This window comes from Podarcis muralis, chromosome 2 (assembly GCF_964188315.1).
Source record: "Podarcis muralis chromosome 2, rPodMur119.hap1.1, whole genome shotgun sequence".
Lineage (NCBI taxonomy): Eukaryota > Metazoa > Chordata > Lepidosauria > Squamata > Lacertidae > Podarcis > Podarcis muralis.
In genome coordinates, this window is record NC_135656.1 from 112,404,175 (window position 1) to 112,424,916 (window position 20,742).

General features: G+C 47.9%; 1 protein-coding gene and 1 long non-coding RNA gene across 2 annotated transcripts in view; one reads left to right on the forward strand and one right to left on the reverse strand.

Moving 5' to 3' along the window:
• Nucleotides 1–12,605, reverse strand: part of CFB (complement factor B) — an 84,836-nt gene extending 72,231 nt beyond the window's left edge. Inside the window, exons 1-5 of the mRNA XM_077925261.1 lie at nucleotides 12,453–12,605; nucleotides 9,685–9,921; nucleotides 6,846–7,031; nucleotides 4,064–4,237; nucleotides 3,248–3,361 (exon numbers count right to left, since the gene is read on the reverse strand). Coding sequence (XP_077781387.1) covers nucleotides 3,248–3,361; nucleotides 4,064–4,237; nucleotides 6,846–7,031; nucleotides 9,685–9,921; nucleotides 12,453–12,498 — 757 coding nt within the window. The 5' untranslated portion in view covers nucleotides 12,499–12,605. The remainder of the gene's footprint in view (nucleotides 1–3,247; nucleotides 3,362–4,063; nucleotides 4,238–6,845; nucleotides 7,032–9,684; nucleotides 9,922–12,452) is intronic.
• LOC144326613 (uncharacterized) overlaps nucleotides 1–20,742 on the forward strand; it is a 187,998-nt gene that overhangs the window by 156,223 nt on the left and 11,033 nt on the right. The window lies entirely within an intron of this gene.

Sequence of the window (20,742 nt, forward strand, 5' to 3'; positions counted from 1 at the left end):
AAGGGATCAGCAGCCAAAATAAGGGATTTCCCAGGCACAGGTATGTTCGACTTCTGAGCCCCTCCAAGCCAAAGGCAGAAAGCCCAGCCAGCAGCCAAACGAAGCCTCAAGCGGTGGTTCCCACAGCGCAGCAACCCGGCAAAGGGGATGCAGCAAGGAAAACCACCGTCTCCTCTCCGCTGGGAAGCGCTGAGCAAAGGCGAGTACCCAGGCAGCGCGGCCAATTTGATTGGCACAAGGCATGCAAGCTCCACCCCCAAGTCGTTCTTTGACTCCTTATTGGGTGCGCAACGCAGCCAAGCAACACAGTTGGAGCCTCCCTCCTCCCTGGCCGGCAGGGAGGGAGGGAGGGAGAGGAGCTGCTTCCTTTGAAACCTGGGAAATTTAAGGGACATCATCAATAAGGGACAGCAGCGGGACACAGCGCTGGGATAAGGGACTTTCCCGCCAAATAAGGGACGGTTGACAGCTATGACCCGCTTATCCAGACGGGGTCCATGGCCCTGGCAAAGGGGAGTTTACTCTTCTTTCCAAGCTGTAGTTTCGATCCGAATCTGGGGCTCCCATGGCTGATATTTTAAAACACACACAGCTGTAAGAATGCAAAGATGCATGTAATAGGATTTGCAGTTTGGCCCTGAAAGTAAGTTTGGGGTTAATGCGCCTGGCGTAAATTCAAATGAAGTCCTGATGATGCCTCTCCTGGCAAAAATGAACCCCAGACGCAAGCAGAGGCTCGCCATAAAATGATGCTACGTTTCTTTTATTCGGAAGGTTTCTAGCTTGCTTTCTGCTAAAAATAAAGCCAGCTGGAGTACAATTGCACAAATCAGACCTGCACAACTTCTCCTGACTTGGATGAAATGGAGGAATGCCGCTGCGTGTCATCAGCATAGTGGTGACGTTTCACACCAAAAATATACAGGTGAAACTCGGGAAATTAGAATATCGTGGAAAAGTTCATTTATTTCAGTAATTCAACTTAAAAGGTGAAACTAATATATGAGATAGACTCATGACATGCAAAGCGAGAGGCCAAGTCACTGCGAGAGGCCAAGTTACAGGGAACCAGGCAGAGGGCCTTCTCGGTAGTGGCACCCGCCCTGTGGAACGCCCTCCCATCAGATGTCAAAGCGATAAACAACTACCTAACATTCAGAAGACATCTGAAGGGAAGTTTTTAATATGTGACATTTCAGTGTATTTTTTATCTTTGTTGGAAGCCGCCCAGAGTGGCTAGGGAAACCCAGCCAGATGGGCGGGGTACAAATAATAAATTATTATTATTATTATTATTATTATTATTATTATTATGTCAAGCCTTTATTTGTTATAATTGTGATGTACAGCTGATGAAAACCCCAAATTAACAATCTCAGAAAATTAGTATATTAAATGAAATCAGCAAAACAAGGACTGCAAATAGAGCAATATTGGACCTCTGAGAAGTAGAAGCATGCATACGTACTCAGTACTTGGTTTGGGCCCCTTTTGCATCAATTACTGCCTCAATGCGGCATGGCATGGATGCTATCAGCCTGTGGCACTGCTGAGGTGTTATGGAAGACTAGGATGCTTCAATAGCAGCCTTCAGCTCTTCTGCATTGCTCAGTCTCATGTCTCTCATCTTTCTTTTGGCAATGCCTCATAGATTCTCTATGGGGTTCAGGTCAGGTGAGTTTGCTGGCCAATCAAAAACAGTAATCCCATGGGCACTGAACCAGGTTTTGGTACTTTTGGCAGTGTGGGCAGGTGCCAAAGTCCTGCTGGAAAATGAAGTCAGCATCCCCATAAAGCTCATCTGTGGAAGGAAGCATGAAGTGCTCCAAAATTTTCTGGTAGACGGCTGCATTGACCCTGGACTTAATGAAGCATAGTGGACCAACACCAGCTGATGACATGGCTCCCCAAATCAACACAGACTGTGGAAACTTCACACTGGACTTCAACCATTTGGCATTGTGTGCCTCCCCATTCTTCCTCCAGACTCTGGGTCCTTGGTTTCCAAATGAGATGCAAAAGCTGCTCTCAGCAGAAAAGAGATTTGGGGAGCCATGTCATCAGCTGGTGTTGCTCCACTGTGCTTCATTAACTTCATGATATTCTTCATGTATCCAGGGCAGCTGTTTACCAGCTCCATCTGGTACGTAGGCTGAGACCCTATCTGCCTGCGGACTGTCTCACCAGAGTGGTGCATGCTCTGATTATCTCCCGCTTGGACTACTGCAATGCACTCTATGTGGGGCTACCTTTGAAGGTGACCTGGAAACTACAACTAATCCAGAATGCAGCAGCTAGACTGGTGACTGGGAGCGGCCACCGAGACCATATAACACCAGTCTTGAAAGACCTACATTGGCTCCCAGTACGTTTCCGAGCACAATTCAAAGTGTTGGTGCTGACCTTTAAAGCCCTAAACGGCCTCGGTCCAGTATATCTGAAGGAGCGTCTCCTCCCCCATCGTTCTGCCCGGACACTGAGGTCCAGTTCCGAGGGCCTTCTGGTGGTTCCCTCACTGCGAGAGGCCAAGTTACAGGGAACCAGGCAGAGGGCCTTCTCGGTAGTGGCGCCCGCCCTGTGGAACGCCCTCCCATCAGATGTCAAAGCGATAAACAACTACCTGACATTCAGAAGACATCTGAAGGCAGCCCTGTTCAGGGAAGTTTTTAATATGTGACATTTTAGTTTATTTTTCATCTTTGTTGGAAGCCGCCCAGAGTGGCTGGGGAAACCCAGCCAGATGGGCGGGGTACAAATAATAAATTATTATTATTATTATTATTATTATTATTATTATTATTATTATTATTATTATTATTTTCCAAGTTTCACCTATATTTAAAAAAAATTAAAAAATTGTCCAGTAGCATGCACACGAAAGCTCATACCAATAACAAACTTACTTGGTCTCTAAGGTGCTACTGGACAATTTTTTAAATTTTAATTTTATATATTTCTACTGCGTCAGACCAACACGGCTTCCTACCTGTTTCACACCAAAGTATATCATGGGGAGAATATCGTGGGGAACTTTGTCAAAAGCCATACTGAAATCAAGATACATTATGCCCACAACTTTCCCCTAATCCACCAAGCTTGCAATTCTTAACAAAGTAGCCAAGAAGGATTGAGAAGGCTGATGGAAATAAACCCATGGAAAGCACCCCTTTAAAATAATATGTGACTCTCTGTCTCTGCTCCGAGTCCCAGCTTGGCCTACAGAAACTACATGGGGGCTCAGACTCGCCTGCAGTGGTCTCAGACGGGTCAGGACCAGAAGAAGACACGTCGCTCAAAACTTCAGTAAACGAGGCTCCAAATTCAGCTCTGACGTCTTCAGCCCTATCGTAAGAATAGGGGGCTGTAAGGAAAGAGAAAAAGGGTTTGGGGGTGCTTTCTGCCACCATGAGACAAGTCAACAAAGGTCTCAAGACTTGTTCTCCCAAGGGGAGGTGGGGTGGAGTGTAAGTGATATAGAAAGAGCATAGAAATCACGTTATAATGAATTAGACCGGTGGCTTTCAACCTTTCCGAGTCCACAGTTCCCTTGACCAACCACATTCTTTCTGCAGCTCCCCTGTGGCTTCCCCTGCGGAAGATGAAGTGGAGGCTGCTATGTATTCAGTGGTCTGTGTTTGTCTGGACTAAGGATTCTGAGCTCCTGTGTTCTGATTCGATACATGATATCCAATCACAAAACATTTCAGGATTTGGGCCTCTGCCATTGGCCCTTAAACTCTGAGTCTTGATTCGCAGCTTGGGAGTTTAGACAGCCAATCACGTTGGGAGTGGCCCTGGCTTTCAGAAATGTATATAAGCAGTTGCATTGCCCCTGTTTTCCAGGTATGTAGTTCAATAAAGGTTCTTTCTGTTATCGCTGTGTCTTGCCTTAGGGGATCCCACCTACACTTCAGAGGGAATATCCAAAAACTAGGTAGCATTAAAGGTTTAACAAAACAAGAAAAAGATTAAAGGAAGGGACATATGAGAGAAGAGCAAGAGAAAAAGGATACAGGAAGCCAGGGGAGACAGAGGATGGTGTGTGTGTGTTTGTGATGCTTACCTCTACAACTTGGCTCAGCTCCTGACCATTCACCCTCTGGAGTGCAGACCCGCTGGGAAGACCCCACCAAGTCCAGGCCACTCTGACACTGGAAGGAGACCCGGTCACCAAGATGGTTGCGCCCCCCAGTAGCAATTGCCCCTGGCGGGATGGCAACGCTTGGGCAGTGCCCCGCTGCAGAGAGGACATGTGCATAAATGAGGGCAGAAACGCAGGATATGTGGAGTTATATATCATATGGCAAGTACCACCAACCACAAGCAAAGCACATCTCCAACTGCACATTGCAGCAAATTCCATGGCCCGAAAGCAACTACAGTGGTACCTCGCAAGACGAATGCCTCGCAAGACAAAAAACTCGCTAGACGAAAGGGTTTTTTGTTTTTAGAGCTGCTTCGCAAGACGATTTTCCCTATGGGCTTGCTTTGCAAGATGGAAATGTCTTGTAAGTTTGTTTCCTTTTTCTTAACACCGTTAATACAGTTGCGACTTGACTTCGAGGAGCAACTCATAGAACGCGGTGTGGTAGCCTTTTTTGAGGTTTTTAAAGACTTTGGTGATTTTTGAGGCTTTTCCAAAACTTTCCCGACACAGTGCTTCGCAAGACGAAAAAAATCGCAAGACGACAAAACTCGCGGAACGAATTAATTTCGTCTTGTGAGGCACCACTGTATGAGCCAAACTACCTGTTATGTTAATCACACTGTTTGCCCTAAAGTTATTACAGGGGAGCATTGTGTAGGACGTGGGTGGCGCTGTGGGTTAAACCACAGAGCCTAGGACTTGCCGATCAGAAGGTCGGCAGTTCGAATCCCCGCGACGGGGTGAGCTCCCATTGCTCGGTCCCTGCTCATGCCAACCTAGCAGTTCGAAAGCACATCAAAGTGCAAGTAGATAAATAGGTACTGCTCCAGCGGGAAGGTAAATGGCGTTTCCGTGCGCTGCTCTGGTTCGCCAGAAGCGGCTTGGTCATGCTGGCCACATGACCCGGAAGCTGTACACCGGCTCCTTCGGCCAATAAAGCGAGATGAGCGCCGCAACCCCAGAGTCAGTCACGACTGGACCAGGGGTTCCTTTACCTATTGTGTAGGAGAAAGGGTTTTTTAACCCACTGTGGTCCCAATCCAGAGAGAGACCCCATGCTGGCTATTTGCACATTTGGGGTGGGAATTGTCCATTTGCTCCAAGAGGAGCACCCCTGCCTACAAACAGAAGGCGCGGGGGGGGGGGGGCAGTGTGGATTGAGGCTATAGCAGGGGGCAAAGGGTTAAAGCCCACCTATATTCATGCTAGGCTTCCCAACTGGGTCACTGGATTTTTGTCAAAGAAATATATTGTACTCAAGGGCAAATGGTGTGAAAAACGTAACATGTAGCTTGACCCTAGTGTTGTCATCCTAAAGACATCTAGTAGGGAGTATACATCTCGTGAGAAATGTTCTTTGCACCTCTCAAAAACATGTGGATGGGCTGGGCCGGGCCAGATTTTTGAACTTGAAATGAAGAATTTGGTCATCAGTGTGTACACCATATTTCATTTTTTTCTACTTATATCTGCAACCAAGGCACTGCATTCCAAGCAAACAGAAAATCCCAAACATCTGAACTAATTCAGTTCTCTAATGACGCAAAATGAACAAGGCGTATATATATATATATATATGTGCAAAGCTCAATTCTGCAACTTGCATAAATTAGGCCAGTGTTTCCCAACCTTTTTTGGGCAAAGGCACACTTGTTTCATGAAAAAAATCTCGAGGCACACCACCATTACAGCCCCGTGACGTCAGCGCGCAGCGTCACGCCGGGAGGGACGCACGAAAGTGTAAGTTTCAATTTTTCCCCTCCCCCTTGCCTTCCTTCTGTGCCAACCGCCAAAAAGCCAAGAAAAAAGCCAAGACTTTAGGGCAGCAGGTCGACACGGAAGAAGCTCCTACCTAAGGACAGGTGCGACGGCCGTGTCCTCTTCTGCCACACTTGGCAGCCCTGCCTCACGGTCGTGACTCCCACCCTGATTTCTCCCTGCAGGTCGAGCGGCACAGGCAGCCCAATGTGTCCAGCCCAGACACAAGCCCCGCTTCCCCACTCTAGATCCTGAATGCGACCAAGTGCTCTGGACTCCCGAGCAGGGTGGGAAAGAGGACTCGCATCTGGTAGCCTCCGGGCTCCTCGCCTGCTCGAGGGGTGGCATTGCAGGCAAGCTGCCGGCCGTCGCCATCGCCGCCCCCTCATGCGAGTGGACCTGCCCGGAGTGGTGGGCCGGGGGAGGCTCGCTCTCTGTGGGGATGTGGCCCGCACGCGCGGCCCCGCTTCCTCCTGCCCAGGGCTGAGCTCCTTACCCGCGATCTCGGTCTCGCGCACGCGGATCCCACTTATTCTGAAGCTCGCGCCACTAGCCGGGGCTCTCACACCGTGCCAGGGCGAGGCGGCGCGGCCCACTGACGTCATCGCGGCTCGCCGCCGCCCTCGACTTCCCTGTTCCCTCCCCTCCCTCGGGTCGCCGTGGTTACCGAGGACTGCAAGCTGCTCGGGCGAGCGTGGGGCATTAAGTGGGAGAAGGAAAATTAAAATTAAAACTCGCCTGAAGGCCGCCTCTCCGGATATCTTTCGAATTTTTTAATTTTTCCCGCGGCACACCAGGCAACGTCTCGCGGCACACTAGTGTGCCGCGGAACACCGGTTGGGAAACACTGAATTAGGCTATTTAGCGCAGAAGGTGTGTGAATGGTACATGTGCATGTGTGCGTGTGGTCGAGGTGGGAGAGGAGTATTTAGGGATATACCTCCATCGTCACAAACTGGAGAAGTTCCGTTCCAGCGTCCATTGGACAGGCAGTGCCGCCTGGAGGAACCCAGGAGCTGGTATCCATCCGAACACTCAAAGCTGAGGACGGCACCCACAGGATGCAAGCTTCGCCGTGGGCCAAAGGAGCCATTTTCAAAGTACCTCTGCGGAGGACAGCTTATCTCTGCAAACGAGGAAGGACAAAGACAGAGCACATGGAACAAGGCTGTCGAGGCCCAGAATCCAAAATAATGCCAGAGCAGGCAGAGTCCACATTAGCGTCAATTATCCTTTTGCAATTACCAGGAAGCAGAATTAAAACTGCTGTTCCACACAATACTTAATACAGTGGTACCTCTGGTTGCGAACGGGATCTGTTCCGGAGGCCCGTTTGCAACATGAAAAGAACGCGACCCGCAATGGCGCATCTGCGCACACACGGGTTGCAATTTGCAGCTTCTGCGCATGCACGTGACATCATTTTGCACTTCTGCGCATGCGCGAAACCCGGAAGTAACCCTTTCCGGTACTTCCGGGTCGCCGCGGGACGTAACCTGAAAGAATGTAACATGAAGCAGACGTAACATGAGGTAGGACTGTACAGTGGTACCTCAAGTTACAGACGCTTCAGGTTACAGAATCTGTTAACCCAGAAATAGTACCTCGGGTTAAGAACTTTACCTCAGGATGAGAATGGAAATCATGCGGCAGCAGCGGGAGGCCCCATTAGCTAAAGTGGTACCTCAGGTTAAGAACAGTTTCAGGTTAAGAATGGACCTCCAGAACGAATTAAGTTCGTAACCTGAGGTACCACTGTATCAAGCTTTCATGCTCCTGCAAAGCCCTTCTTCATAGCCAGGATCCTTCTATGATGTGTACTCAGTATTTAAGTCCTATTCAGCATTAATTACAAGTTTCCTCTTTCAGGATATGCCCATTTTGTTGCTTCCCTTTTCAACACAGTGGGAGATTAGTGGTGAACTGCACTTTATGAGTCCGCTTCTGTTCTCTGTTTGGGGAGGAGGAAATTACCAGTGTGTGTGTGTCCCCCTTCAACCTTTCTTTTTCTTAACAACACAGCACTATTTTGCTAGTGCTGAATTGTCTCCCAAGACAGACAGATGCCATCATCATATTTATTATTATTCTTTGACGATCACTTGTAGCCAAGTAAGATTGTCTTCCATGAACACGGTCTTAATGGTATGTCCTTAAGTGACTGTGGAGGCCAATTCTGGATCCATACGTCCTTCCACAGCATGGACATAGGTTTCCAAGCGGGAGTTGATCACGGTGAGGGTTTGCCAAACATGTCTTCCTCGCAGCTTGCTTCTTCCTTTCTCCCTGCGTTCTTCGAAGTCCATGACACCTTTCGTCGAGGCTATTCTCCAATTAGAGCGCTCGCAGGCCAGTCTTTCCCAGTTATCAGTGCTTATACAGTGGTACCTCTGGTTAAGTACTTAATTCGTTCTGGAGGTCTGTTCTTAACCTGAAACTGTTCTTAACCTGAAGCACCACTTTAGCTAATGTGGCCTGCCGCTGCTGCTGTGCCGCTGCTGCACGATTTCTGTTCTTATCCTGAAGCAAAGTTCTTAACCCGAGGTAATATTTCTGGGTTAGTGGAGTCTGTAACCTGAAGCGTATGTAACCAGAGGTACCACTGTACTACATTTTTAAATATTTTGTTTTCCGCCAATATTTCGCTTCCCATTCTTAAGTTTGGAATAGATGGTAATCAGGCATCCAAACAACATGACCAATCCAACGAAGCTGAAGTTGAAGAATCATTGCTTCGACACTGGTGATCTTTGCTTCTTCCAGTACACTGGTATTAGTTCGCCTGTCTTCCCAAGTGATGTGTACAAATTTTCGGAGACACCGTTGATGGAATCTTTCAAGCAGTTGGAGATGGCGTTTATATGTGGTCTATGTTTCACAGGCATACAGTAAGGTTGGTAGTAGAATAATTTTGTAAACAAGCATTTTGGTTTCCCTGCGAATGTCACGGTCCTCAAACACTCTGCACTTCAGTCAGGAGAAAGCTGCACTCACAAAGCTCAGGCGATGCTGGATTTTGGCATTGATCATCGTCATCAACACCAACATCACAATATGGGCACTGATCGCTGGAGATATCCCCTCTCCTTTCACCAACGCTTCCAAAAAGGAGTAATGTGGGGCCTGTGTCTCCCTTTGCCCCATGACAATTCCTGGGTGATGCATTCTGGGATACCTCAGGAAATGCCATCTCTCGCTCAAGCGACTTTAACAGTCATGGCTTCCCCAGAGCATCCTGGAAACTGTTGTTTACCTCTCACAGAGTGCTACAATTCCAAACACCCTTAACAAATGACAGTTCCAGGGGGTTTTTTGGGGTGGGGAGCCTGTTTAAAGCGGTATAATAGTGAAAAATAAGATGTGAGGTGTCCCTATATTTGGGTTCTGGACTGATCCGCCACCTTCTCCAACCCCATACACTAGCACCCAGTTCCCAGCAGATTAAGTCCAAGGAAATGCAGCCCTCAGTAAGAGGCAATAACACATACTTCTATCTGATTACAGTGGTACCTCAGGTTAAGTACTTAATTTGTTCCAGAGGTCCGTTCTTAACCTGAAACTGTTCTTAACCTGAAGCACCACTTTAGCTAATGGGGCCTCCTGCTGCTGCCGCGCCGCCGGAGCACGATTTCTGTTCTCATCCTGAAGCAAAGTTCTTAACTTGAAGCACTATTTCTGGGTTAACGGAGTCTGTAACCTGAAGCGTATGTAATCTGAGGTACCACTGTACTGCATAAGCCCTCCAGAAAACCCCAAAGTAGCCAGCAACGCTCACTTACTTCGACACAGTGCTTGGCTGAGGGGGCTTTTTCCTGGGGAACGCATCGGAGTCCACTTCCCATCCGATTGGCAGATCCGGCTTCGGGTTGGATACGGATAGCTGCCATCTGGGCAGGAATAGGTGAGGATGCTTCCTGGGCGAAACCCATCTGAGAGTGACACGGTGCCACCTCGGATAGACACAGACTCCGGGCACGATGGAGTTGCATCGAGGGCCGCTTCTTGTGTAGCTACAGCTGTGAAGAATAGGAAATGGGCGTCAGCTGCCTGGATTTAAAACCGCTTTAGGATTCCGACCCTCCGTCAGGACGCACTTTGAACCTGGAGTCAGTATTGCTGCTGATTTTTCGCGTTGGGCTTCAGCCTACAAAGCTGTTAGGAAGAGCTCTGCCTCAGATCAAAACACACAGGTCCCCCAGGCTTATAGGGATATTCCTGCTATTGTTTTGACAGAAGGGAGCATTCAGAGAAGTGATTCTGCAGAGAAGTGAAGTGCAGCTCAATACATTTTGCCACTAGTTCTGCTACAGGCATAAGGTAAAGGGACCCCTGACTGTTAGGTCCAGTTGTGGCCGACTCTGGGGTTGCGGCACTCATCTCGCTTTACGGGCCGAGGTAGCCGGCGTACAGCTTCCGGGTCATGGGGCCAGCATGACTAAGCCGCTTCTGGCGAACCAGAGCAGCGCACAGAAACACCGTTTACCTTCCCGCCGGAGTGGTACCTATTGATCTACTTGCACTTCGTGCTTTCAAACTGCTAGGTTGAGAGGAGCAGGGACCGAGCAACGGGAGCTCACCCCGTCGAGGGGATTCAAACCGCCGACCTTCTGATCAGCAAGCCCAAGGACCAGCCTAATTGACTACCATTCCCAGATCTTTGTGGACTTTGTCCACAGTGGAAAAGAGGCACCTGTTTTGTCAAAGCTAACTCGACCTTAAAAGCTTAGTAGTTTCATGTTTATGTATCAAATTTTAGTTTTTTTGACAATTTGATGTACCAAGAATATTAGTTTGCCAATCGATGGTGCACTCTTCTATCGTCTCTCGAGACAGACAGATGCCAGTAACAACAGGGGTTTGTGGGGTTTTTTGACAGTTTGATGTACTGAAAAAATTAGTTTGCCGATTCGGGCAGTACTAGACTTTTGATCGCCTAGAACAGTGCATTTGAAATGATCTGCAAAAACAAACAAATAAAAAAGAATTGACGGTGCCACTTTTGGGTTGCCCTGTTGTTGTGGCTCTCTTTTCAGTAAAGGAAACATATTTACTGGTCAGACTTGGGCTGTGCACACACCACACATTTAAAGCACATCCCCCCCCCAAAGAATCCTGGGGTCTATAGTTTATTAAGGGTCCTGGGAATTGTAGTTCTGTGAAGGACAAACTGCAGTTCCCAGGATTCATTGGGGAAGGATATGTGATTTAAATGTATAGTGTGCACACTGTCTAAATCTAATTCTACCAATCATCATCATCTTATTATTTATACCCCACCCACTCTGGGTGGCTTTCAGCATATATAAAACATAGTAAAACATCTAACATTAAAAACTTCCCGATACAGGGTTGCCTGCAGATGTCTTCTATAAGATGTAGTTCTTTATCTCCTTGACATCTGGTGGGAGGGCGTTCCACAGGGCGGGTGCCACTACCAAGAAGGCCCTCTGCTTGGTTCCCTATAACTTCACTTCTCAAAGTGAGGGAACCTCCAGAAGACCCTTGGTGGAGGACCTCAGTGTCTGGGCTGAACGATGGGGGTGGAGACGCTCCTTCAGGTATAACTTCAAAGCACATTTCTGCCCTCAAAGCATTATGGGCTCTGTAGTTTGTTGATTTAAGGGTTGCTGGGAATTCAACTGTACCTCTGCCAGGGGTGAATTACGATGCCCAGAATTCTTTGAGGGAAAGAGTGTGCTTTGAATGAGCTTTAAAGGTATAGTCACCACCGAAGTGCCATTGAATTCAGGGGGAGGGAGGCTTCAGAGCAAATAAAGGGAGATTTGCATTGTAAAAAGAAAGAAAGAGTGGAAAAGGAAGAGAAACCAAAAGGAGCCAAAGTCCATTCGAAAAGCAGGGGCAGCAAGGAATAAAAGACGCTCGAAAGAGAAAAGAGCTTTTATTGTTGTTGATTTATTAATCGCCTCTTAAAGCACCACAGTGGGACATGGATGGTGCTGTGGGTTAAACCACAGAGCCTAGGACTTGCCGATCAGAAGGTCGGTGGTTCGAATCCCCGCGATGGGGTGAGCTCCCGTTGCTCCGTCCCTGCTCCTGCCAACCTAGCAGTTCAAAAGCACGTCAAAGTGCAAGTAGATAAATAGGTACCACTCCAGCGGGAAGGTAAACGGCGTTTCCGTGCGCTGCTCTGGTTCACCAGAAGCGGCTTAGTCATGCTGGCCACATGACCCGGAAGCTGTACGCCGGCTCCCTCGGTCAATAAAGCGAGATGAGCGCTGCAACCCCAGAGTCAGGCACGACTGGACCTAATGGTCAGGGGTCCCTTTACCTTTTTTAAAGCACCGCAATGAACAAAAACAGTTAAAGAATGTGAAAGCATGGAATATATTTTAAGCCTTTGGAGAAAGAGAGCTTTTAAAGGAAAGAACATCAGGACATATGGGATAAAAAAGATGTTTTAGGGGAAACCCCAGGTTTAAAAAATGGGGAATTCTTTTAAAGAAGACAGAAATGCGGGGGGTGAGCGACAGCCTCTGACCCCCGTCTCTTTCTCCCTCCCGCGCCCCATTGCCAGTGCCCCCCCTACCTGGCAAGAGGGCGAGGAGGGCGACGAGGAGGCGAGGCGCCGTCATGGTGCAGCCGCGTCCGAGGAGCCCGGCGTCCCCTCCTGCCTCCCAGGCAAGCGCTGCAGATCGGGAAATCCCCGCTGGTGCTCAAACGCTCCTGCTGCTGCTGTTGCTGTCAGGAAACGTCCCGGTCACTTTCGGACCCGCCTTCAGAGTGAGGAGAAAGGGGATTGAGCAAGATCGCCGAAAGCTGCTACTCCCGGCCGCGATCGCAATGCCTGGGGTTGGCTCGATTCCTCTTCCTCGTTCTCCATCGCCGCCTTCAGGTTTATACTTATATGCCGCTGCTGTTCCTAACGACGCTCAAGGCCAGGAAACAAACAGGCGCAAACCTGCCGGCACATTTTCTATAGTAGCTAAAGCCCATAATTCGCAAACTCACAAAAACATCAAGGTTATTATTATAAGGCATAGCTGTCAACGTTTCCCTTTTTTAAAGGGAAATTCCCTTATTCCGAATAGGATTCCTCGCAAGTAAAGGGAAAAGTTGACAGCTATGATATAGGGTTGCCAAGGTTATATATAGGGTCAGACAGTGCCTCTTTTTTTCTGGAGGGACGCAGGGGTGCACATACCCCTAAACATTTTGTGAATCTTTGTACTTTTGTCCATTTGCTGTATTTGTTTCCCCCGATTTGAACTATAAAATGGTGATTTTCTTGAGTCATAATGAGAGTACCCCTAAACATTTTGTAAGAAGAAAAAACAAAAACACTGGGGTCAGACATCGCTGGGATTCGGCCTTCAGAAACAGGGTCTGGCAGAAATCGCTGATATTCCCAGGAAAATCAGAGTTCATTGAGATTTTGTCCAAAAAAAGTTCAACAACTCTTCGGATTTTCACTTTTTGAAATATGGCAACCCTAAAATAATTTTATTATTTGCATCCCATTCCTCTGACTGGGTTGCCCCAGCCACTCTGGGAAGCTTCCAACGTATATGAAAGCATAATAAAGCATTAAACATTAAAAACTTCCCTATACAGGGCTGCCTTCAGAATACAGTTGCCCTAAATGCAAAGGCATTGTCCTCTTCTTTCCTCCTGGCAGCAGTGTTTCTGTGCCCCTAAATAAGTGCTTGACAGGTGTAAATCCAACAGGTGTAGCTTTTTCTGTGGGATGGTTCAGAGACGAAGGTGCCATGCCCTGTTCTGTTTCTGCCAGCGTTAGCATTTTGGAAGATGCAGGACCCTGGCTGAAAGAGACGGGGAGCGATGGCAACCCTAATTTGTGCAAGGGGGGAGGGTGGTCAGGGAGTTGCAGTCCCGTAATACCTGGAGGGGCCAATGTTGGCTTCCCCTGGCCAGCACAACGCAGACAGGGCTCCCCCATGGTAAAGTGGTTGTTGCTGCACCGGAGCATCTCATCAAGGGCTGTGCATCGTTGAACTATGGAACTCACTGCCACTGGATGCAGTGACTGGGGTGGTTTTAAAAGAGGGTTTTAAACCTGCTTGCGGGTTTCCCACAGGCATGCTGTTGGTCACTGTGAGAAAAGGATGCTGGACTAGATGGGCCATTGGCCTGATCCAGCCCAGGGCTCCTCTCATGCTCAGTGTGAATAAGCGTTCAGGGTTAAACTGCAGAAGCAGCCTACTCCATACCTTTAAAGCACAGCCCACTTCCTTGTTAAGGGTGCCGGGAACTGTAGCTCTGTGAGTGGTAAACTACAGTAGCCAGGATTATGGGTGGGCTGGGGTTGGGATGTGCGGTATGTATGCAGCCCAGGAGTCTCAGTTTCTCTTCAGATTGCTGCAGGGATATTCCAAATGTTCTGTTATCACACCCTAGTGGTCAAAGTTGGACCAGCAAACAGGCACAGGGCTGAGTAATATTTTCACCTCAAGGGTTGAATTCCGTTCCGGACAACCTTTCTGAGGGACAGCAGGAGAGAGGACAGCGGTGGTGGGTCCAGAAGGAAAACCGGAAGGAGCAACGAATGTCAATTTTACTTTGGCTTGGTTCTATACACTTCCGTCTCTGTCCTCCGTCCAGGCAAGCAATGGGCATTGCCAGAGTTCAAGGATGCGTTCTGGACTGGCGAAACCACTCAAGGAGGGCATGGTCTGCAGAGTGTCTCAAGGGCCAGACAGAGGGGCCTGGAGGGCCGCATTTGCCTCAGTGGGCCTGAGATTCCCCTTCCTTGGGGGCAGCACATAACTGAAAGAAGTCTATTGTGGAATCAGTTCTACTCACCTATATGTATTAAAATGGCGGCCTGTACTTCTGCTCCCCCCACAAAACAATTTACACCAAATTTCCCTCTTAACTTGGAAAGTCCTATGGGTGTAAGCCAGGATTTCTGTTAGGGGGGCAGGCTTTTGTGGGGGGGCAGAACCTCAGTTACCAATGTATTTTTATTGATTTGAGGGGGGCAGCTGTCCCTCCCTGCCCCCCCCCGGCTACGCCCATGGAAAGTCCAATAAGTAAAAATAGCTGATCCGCAATTCCTCCTCACGGTGATGCTTATTTGTCCCATGTGTGGCAAAGTTTAATTGGGTGTCCCCTATATGTGTGCAAATTTAGAAATTTAGGAATAACTATGGTAATTTAGTTGGGACGCGGGTGGCGCTGTGGGTAAAAGCCTCAGCGCCTAGGGCTTGCCGATCGAAAGGTCGGCGGTTCGAATCCCCGCGGCAGGGTGCGCTCCCATTGTTCGGTCCCAGCGCCTGCCAACCTAGCAGTTCGAAAGCACTCCCGGGTGCAAGTAGATAAATAGGGACCGCTTACTAGCGGGAAGGTAAATGGTGTTTCCGTGTGCGGCTCTGGCTCGCCAGATGCAGCTTTGTCACGCTGGCCACGTGACCCGGAAGTGTCTCTGGACAGCGCTGGCCCCCGGCCTCTTGAGTGAGATGGGCGCACAACCCTGGAGTCTGTCAAGACTGGCCCGTACGGGCAGGGGTACCTTTACCTTTACCTTATGGTAATTTAGAGGGACGCGGGTGGCGCTGTGGGTTAAACCACAGAGCCTAGGGCTTGCCGATCGGAAGGTTGGTGGTTCGAATCCCCGGAACAGGGTGAGCTCCCGTTGCTCAGTCCCTGCTCCTGCCAACCTAGCAGTTCGAAAGCACACCAGTGCAAGTAGATAAATAGATACCACTCTGGTGGGAAGGTAAACAGTGTTTCCGTGCACTGCTCTGGTTCGCCAGAAGCGGCTTAGTCATGCTGGCCACATGACCGGAAGCTGTACGCCGGCTCCCTCAGCCAATAAAGCGAGATGAGCGCCACAACCCCAGAGTCATCCGCGACTGGACCTAATGGTCAGGGGTCCCTTTACCTTTTTATGGTAATTTAGATAGAAATACAGTACAACTCAGCCTAACGCAGAAGACTACAACCAGGTGATCTCTGTGCCAGTTCATTCTCCAGTCTAGGAGTTGCTGTTGGAGGGAAAAAGTGGTATAAACACCAGCAACTGGGAAACACTGGCCTGAGAGTGCTCCAATTGGAGAACACCTCTACCAAAGGTGTCATGGGGTTTGAAGACACTCAAACTCAGGACACAACGGAGAAACGTGCTAGGAGGAAGGCACGATTGGCAAACCCTCACTGTGATCAACTCCCGTCCGGAAACCTAGGTCCCCACTGTGGAAGGACGTGTGGATCGAGAATTGGCCTCCACCGTCATTTACGGACACTCGGTTAAAACCGTGTTCATGGAAGACAATCTTACGTGGATACAAGTGATCGCCAAAGAAGAAGAGGAGAAGAAGCTGTTGAGGGGCAGCTTTAGGGCTTTGGGTTTTTAAATGAGATTTAGACCAGGCAGCCATTCCAACAATAGAGGATTGTCCTCTGTAAAGTCTAATATCACACAGCAGGGGATAAAAAATAGACCAGGGTAGTGATGCTGAAGGAGGAGGTGTTTAACATCCTCCCCAGGCAATTTTCCGGATCTCAGGCTCCCTTATCCCCCTATGGGACTGCCTCTCCTGGTATGCCCCGCGGAGGACATTAAGGTCCACAAATGACAACATTTTGGAGGTCCCAGGTTGCAAGGTGGTTAGATTGGCCTCAACTAGGGCCAGGGCCTTTTCAGTACTGGCCCCGACTTTGTGGAATGCTCTGTAACAAGAGACCAGGGCCCATGGGACTTGACATCTTTCCGCAGGGCCTGAAAGACAGAGCTGTTCCGCCTGGCCTTTGGTTTGGATTCAGTCTGACCCTTATGTTTCCCTCCCCTTATGGTTTTGATCTATGGGCTACTTTAAAAATGATGCTGCATTTTAAATTGCATTTTAACCTGTACAGTGGTACCTCAGGTTAAGTACAGTACTTAATTCGTTCAGGAGGTCCGTACTTAACCTGAAACTGTTCTTAACCTGAAGCACCACTTTAGTTAATGGGGCCTCCTGCTGCCACCGCGCTGCCAGAGCCCGATTTCTGTTCTCATCCTGAAGTAAAGTTCTTAACCTGAAACACTATTTCTGGGTTAGCGGAGTCTGTAACCTGAAGCGTATGTAACCTGAAGGGTATGTAACCTGAGGTACCACTGTACGTATTTTAAATTGGGTTTTCCCCCCTATTATGTTTTTACTGTAATTTTACTGGTGTTAGCCGCCCCGAGTCCGGCTCTGGCCAGGGAGGACGGGGTATAAATTATTATTATTATTATTATTATTATTATTATTATTATTATTATTACCACTCCCCAAGCTGCTGTTAGCTTGGCATCAAGGGTTGGCATGTGGGTGAGCTGAATGCCCACCCACAACCAAAGCCTAGTGGCAAGAGCCTCCCTGGACTTGCTACAGTGAGGAGGCAGGGATGGAGCCATATGGAGGCTATCTTGCCCAAAGCTCCTCCAAAACTTGGAACCAACGCTGCTAGCAAGGAATGTGTGTGTGTGGAGACACTGGTACCTAAAGGCAGCCTAGTCTGGCACTTTTTGCCTTGTGCAGCTGGCATGAGGTATGCTGCTGTGATGGCAAAACATGCCCTCTGCAAACAACCCCCTCACTTTGATTTCCCGTAAATCTGTGTTATTTTTGCAAGTTTACTAAGGCAGGGGTCAAGGCTCTGTCCCAGCCTTCCCAGCATATCTAATCTTTCAAAGGTCCAGGATCTTCCCACCCGGGTAAAACCATTGGCCCTTCCCATTCTAGTTAGGCAAAAATGAAAGTTTGAGATGTTGACATCTTTTAAATGTACTTTGTGGTTTTATTCTGCATTTTATGCCCTGAGATCTTCAGATGAAGATACAAAGAAATAAATGACGGATAGGCTCACAATTCAGCTGTGTTGATTGAGAAAGAAAGAAAGAAAGAAAGAAAGAAAGAAAGAAAGAAAGAAAGAAAGAAAGAAAGATGTCAATGGCTTATTGCAACCAAAGTATATTCAGGGATATCCAATACCACTGTTTTACATTTTAATTAGAATTGGAAACAGGTCACGAACCAGCAAGGAGCTGTGGCACATGACAAATGGCCCTGTGCAAGGACTCCCCCAAAATTGACCCTGAAAGACCAGGCAGGGGAAATTGACTTGGAAGCAAAAGACTATCAAACCTTGGACCTGAGGAAGGGGAGAGTCGCTCAGGAGTCGTTGCCAGTAAGCTTTTCCACAATGACTAAACACACACCATATATTTAAAGCACACAGGAACTGAAGTTTAAGTGTGCTGGGAATTGTAGCTCTGTGAGGGGCATAGTTTGCAGGATTATTTGGGGTGTGTCACGTGCACACAGCCACTATTTGGTGGCGCTGTGGGTTAAACCACAGAGCCTAGGACTTGATGATTGGAAGGTCGGCGGTTCGAATCCCTGTGACGGGGTGAGCTCCAATTGCTCGGTCCCTGCTCCTGCCAACCTAGCAGTTCGAAAGCACGTCAAAGTGCAAGTAGATAAATAGGTATCGCTCCGGCGGGAAGGTAAACGTTCCAGTGCGCTGCTCTGGTTCGCCAAAAGCAGCTTAGTCATGCTGGCCACATGACCCGGAAGCTGTACGCCGGGTACCTCAGCCAATAAAGCAAGATGAGCACCGCAACCCCAGAGTTGGGGTTGCTGGACTTAATGGTTAGGGGTCCCTTTTGTTGGTTTCTGTTTCTCACTGAGCAGCTGCGTGGAGTCACAGGACTCTGTTTACATTCCAGAGACCCTGCAGTCTCACGGGAAAGGGAGACGGGATGTGACGTTAGTGGTTTCCTGTTTCCTTTGTTCCTTTGTTTGGTTGCTCTCTGCTTTCATAGAGAGAGGATGTCTTTTCTGTTCTGCGTAGTTTAGAAATAAAACTCTTTACAATGTAGCCAAACCTCTCGTCTCTTCCCTGTGCTGGGAACCCTGCTGGATAGATTGTGCTTGAGGCCTTATCAAAGGCTCAGGTCATTAAACACGTCGGAGGCGATTTCAAAGGCTCAGCTGGGAGGAAGATGAGGCCTTATCGGCTTGGCCCAGCGGAGATTCTGACACCTTTACCTTTACCAAGCATAAGAAGCCAGACTTCCCCAGTGTGGTGTAGTGCTTAAGAGTGGTAGACTCATAATCTGGTGAACCGGGTTCGCTTCCCTGCTCCTCCACATGCAGCTGCTGGGTGACCTTGGGCTAGTCAAACTTCTCTGAAGTCTCTCAGCCCCACTCACCTCACAGAGTGTTTGTTGTGGGGAAGGAAGGGAAAGGAGAACGTTAGCCGCTTTGAGACTCCTTTGGGTAGTGATAAAGCGGGATATCAAAACTCCTCCTCCTCCTTACTAAATAGTAATTTCTGGGAATATTTACATATTGAGGCACTTGGAACAGTTTGTCCACTTGTAGGAATTGCAGTTTAAGGAGACTGACAAACTGCAACATGTCCAGTAGAGGGGGGAAAATGGAAGGAGCCAGGCATTGCTTTGGCCGGACAAGAGACAATTAACAGGCGATATGAGAGTCACCTTCAAATATCTGAAGGGCTGTTGCACAACGATGGAGCAAATTTGTTTTATGTTCCCTTGGGGTGAGGGCCCAAACTAATGGGTTGAAATCAAAAGAAAAAGGATTTCAACTAAACTTCCTGACAGTATGGGCTATTCAACAATGAGAAGCAGGCTGGTGGTGGACTTTCTTCCACTAGGTTTGTAAGCAGAGCCTGGAAGGTCACACCTAGCAGGGATGCTGTAGGACTTCCTGATTTGGCCATTGGGTTGGATAAGTTGCTAGCATGGCTCAGTTGGTAGAGCATGAGACTCTTAATCTCAGGGTTGTGGGTTTGAGCCCCATGTTGCATTGCAGGGGGTTGGACTAGATGACCCTGGGGGTCCCTTCCAACTCTACAATTCAATGATCACTGGTAGAATTCTCTCTCCTCACCAACCTGTGCTGGTGCCAGGCTATTTTGTGTCCTAGACCAGGTTAACTACTTACACCCCACTAAAAATAAATAAATAATGCTAACTGCAATTTTCCGAAACAGGCTCCTTGTCAGGAAAAAAAGTAATGAAAATGGTAAAACATGAATTTATTTTAAATTGCAACAAGTAATGCAGCAACGTTCAATTATCTTTCTCGAGTGCAAAAGAAAATGTTGCAGCACACAGATCCATTCCCGAGAATCTTGCGTAATGTGCTGTTAAAATTCAAGTGTCTCCAAAGTTTCCATCTTGGGCATATCAAAAGATCTATTATTTGAGGGGACTTTCCACCCTTTCGCCCCTAATTCCTTCAGGACAAGCACTGATGCAATGCAAACTATTACTATTTTTTTAAAAATGCTTTTTATTAGATTTTCACTAGTTACACAGCAAGCTATTATTTTTTTAATGCTTTTTTGGTAGATTTTCATTAGTTACAGTTATATATTCCAGTCCCTATTTTAACATATATATTGTGCGTGTGTATAATCCAAACAATATCCATGTTTTTTCACCAGTGATTTCTCACCACCTTATTGCAGCTTCTTCTATCCTATTTTCCCTTTCCATTGTGTTGTTTACCTTTGTTATCTTTTTAACACACAATAAATAACTTGCTTGCTGACCCCTGATCTTAGCTAATTTACTGGGGGTCAAGTACCACCTGTGCAACATTTTCATGAAATTTTCTTTTATTGTGTAGCAGGCTGTAAATTTTGTCTCTTTTTGCCATAGTCGCAATGCAAGCTATTATTATCATTATCATTATTATTCAATACTACTACTAATAATAATAATAAGAATAAGTTTGCGCTTTGAGAAACTGCTCAAACCCTAAAATAAAAGCAAAACATTATCGGAAGTTCCTAAGCGATAGACTATAACGAAAGCCCGTCGGGGCGAGGAGCGGCATCCGGGGCCGCTTATA